General features: G+C 44.8%; 1 protein-coding gene across 1 annotated transcript in view; it reads right to left on the minus strand.

Moving 5' to 3' along the window:
• Positions 1–203: 203 nt before the first annotated feature.
• The window catches only part of TAGLN3 (transgelin 3), a 14870-nt gene continuing 12299 nt past the window's right edge, over positions 204–2774 (minus strand). The window contains exon 4 of the mRNA XM_023521329.1: positions 204–619. Coding sequence (XP_023377097.1) covers positions 478–619 — 142 coding nt within the window. The 3' untranslated portion in view covers positions 204–477. The remainder of the gene's footprint in view (positions 620–2774) is intronic.

Below are 2774 nucleotides of genomic sequence, written 5' to 3' on the forward strand. Positions count from 1 at the left end.
CATTACAGCCTTGTAAGGGCTTCCTCAAAGCTAACCAATATTTCCTCAGCTACAGCTACCGCTTCATTCCATCTTGCTGGCCACTTCAACGAAATAGAAATCAGCCCTGCCTGCAAAGCCCATAAGACAAAAAATGAACTTTACACTTTATGACACAAGACTAATTTGTTTATTCTGTGCGTTCTATAAGTTGAAGAGGGACATTTTTGGCCAATAAATAAATAAATAATCAGACAAACAGACTTTAGGGCAAAGAAGGGTGCTGAGGAAGAGGAAGCGGAGTCTTTGCATAGTTCTAAACGAACAGAAGGTGGCAGCAGAGGCAACGTGGATTCTCAGCAGAACCGCAGCACTTGCAAAAACCAGGGACAAGAGGCTTTGAGAAAGAGAAGGTCAGAAGGTGACTAACTATTTCTTTGTCATAGAGACCGTGGTGTGGAACGTTTGTTCTCTCTACTGCAGGTGGGGTGCGGCGTCCTACATGATCTGCCTGGGCATCCCGTACCCAGTCATGCCCGCCTGGGAAGCGCCCTTGTTGCTGCCCATTTGCAGGCCGATCACATTCTGTCCCTGGCGAAGCTGCTCCTCTGAAAATCCTCTCCGATTCTGCTGGGCTTTCCTGGGCAGAGGGAGTGAAATGGAATAATATCATTCGGACAGTTTTCAAACCTTTCCCACGATATGCAGTTAGACAGACTCTACTGGGAGTCACCAGATATAGTAGAGCAGGTCTCCTATACTAGGCTATGGTCCTGCCATGAGCTATGGCCCTACCTGAGCAATGGTCCTACAATGAGCCATGGTCCTCCGATGAACTATGGCCTTACCACAAGCAAGCCCTACCATGACACTCCTTAGAAGCCCAGATGGTTTTCCAGAATTTCCAGCAACAATCAGTAGCTACCTCTCTGGGAACTTTACTCTCAGACAGCTTTCCCATTACCCTCTCTCTCACGGTTATTTCAAACCCTTGTGAAAATTAAAATCGGCCCTTCTTGCAAAGCATGTCAATAATGTATTCCACCCTTCTCTGTATAGGGCAAAGAATTAATGTTCCATTTTAGAGCTGAGGGCCCTAGGAGTTAAGGAAAGGAAATTTCGTACTCTAGGCCAGAGGTCAGCAAACTTCAGTAAAGAGCCAGATTGTAAACAATTTTGGTTTTCTGGGCCATATGGATCATGGTAGGTCACTAATAAAGCTGGAACTAAAACCAAGCTTTCAACTGGCCAATGTCTAAGAGGTTTTCAGGTCCCTTTAAAATGACACAAACTGGTACCTTTTGATAACTGTCAAGAAGAAGAAAAAGAGACTAGGGAAATGAAGAGTTAATTATCTGGTAAACATTATTTTCTCTTCATCTCCCACTGAGCTATTGGGTTAAGTTTAAAATCCCTTGCTAACCCCATCCCTTGAAAAAAACAACAACAAAACAAACCTCCTTAGGAAAAGGCCTTTTACTGACATGACCATATACTTTATTATCCAGATTGGACCACTTCTGAGAGTAAAAGTAAGTGCTATTAATAAAAATACTGGGACAACAGGCAGTAATTACAGTCCCAGGCAACTAGGACATATCATCCCTTCTTTAAGTAAATAGTAGATAGATAGATAGATAGATAGATAGATAGATAGATAGATAGATAGACAGACAGATTGATTCAGGGCTACAAACCAAGTTCAGACATCAAGGCACATCTGCGAAAAGCCATTCTGTCCTGCCCAGTCTCCAGAGAAACAGAACGTGGGCAGGGCTGGAGGATCCAGTATCAATCAGAAAGGCCTGATCATTTCTGCTCTGTGTGGGATGTTGGCCTGAACATCAGCATCAGTCTCTCCTTGCTCTTGAGAACTCAGTCATGGGGCTGGGAGTGCTTGCTCCTAGGGGCTTCTGTTGAAATAGCCTCTGGGGAGCTACAAGGCTTTAGACGCTCCCTCTTGTTAAAAATCATCCTCTGCTCCAGAGGGCTGAGAAGGGATTTTACCTGTGAAACCAGGAAGGCTCTCCCCGGTAGCAGCCATCATCCTTGGTGACTGCAACGCTGCCAAGAGCCATCAGGGTCCTCTGCACAGCTGCCATGTCCTTTCCTGGAAACCAACAAAGAGATTAAAGCCAAGCATGTGTCAGGGTCAAGGAATCTGAGAGGATGGGGCTGGACCTCCAGGAAGAAGTTTCTCATAGGAGGCTGCAGGTGATAACATTCAGGGGACAGGAATATTAAATATTTCTCAAAATGGTCCAAGGACAACCGTAGCCAAACCTCTCAGAGAGAAACAAAAATTCACCTAACTCCGTTCTTCTCTATATGGTACGGTACGTACCATATAGATGCACAGTTTCTACTCCATTTTCAGAGTTGCTGTGTATGAATAAAACATTCCAAACACTTAGCAGCTCTGACATAGGTAGGTCCCTGTCCTGAGCAGCGGCCCTGGCCTCGGTGGGTTCTGTAAGCTGTGATAAGGTAAGTCCTATAGGTAGGCTGGTGTAGCGGGCTGCAGAGAGGATTTTTCTCAGGACAGGAAAGAGAAAACTGGAAAGAAGTGGCTGAGTGGATTAACTGTGCCAAACCCCAGGTGGCTTCTCTCTTTTACTTTATGTGGTTAAAAGGATCTAAAATTACCCATGTGAACCAAATGGAGTATTCACTTGGCTATTTGGGTTGGAAGCCTGACAAGTGAAGAAAAGCAAATCAACACAGAAAGCACTCAAGGTGACACAAATGATGGGCCCTTTATTTTGTGCTGCTTGAAAGGAGCTAAAAGAAGACAA

This window comes from Pteropus vampyrus, unplaced genomic scaffold (genome assembly GCF_000151845.1).
Source record: "Pteropus vampyrus isolate Shadow unplaced genomic scaffold, Pvam_2.0 Scaffold1, whole genome shotgun sequence".
In the NCBI taxonomy this organism is placed as follows: Eukaryota; Metazoa; Chordata; class Mammalia; order Chiroptera; family Pteropodidae; genus Pteropus; species Pteropus vampyrus.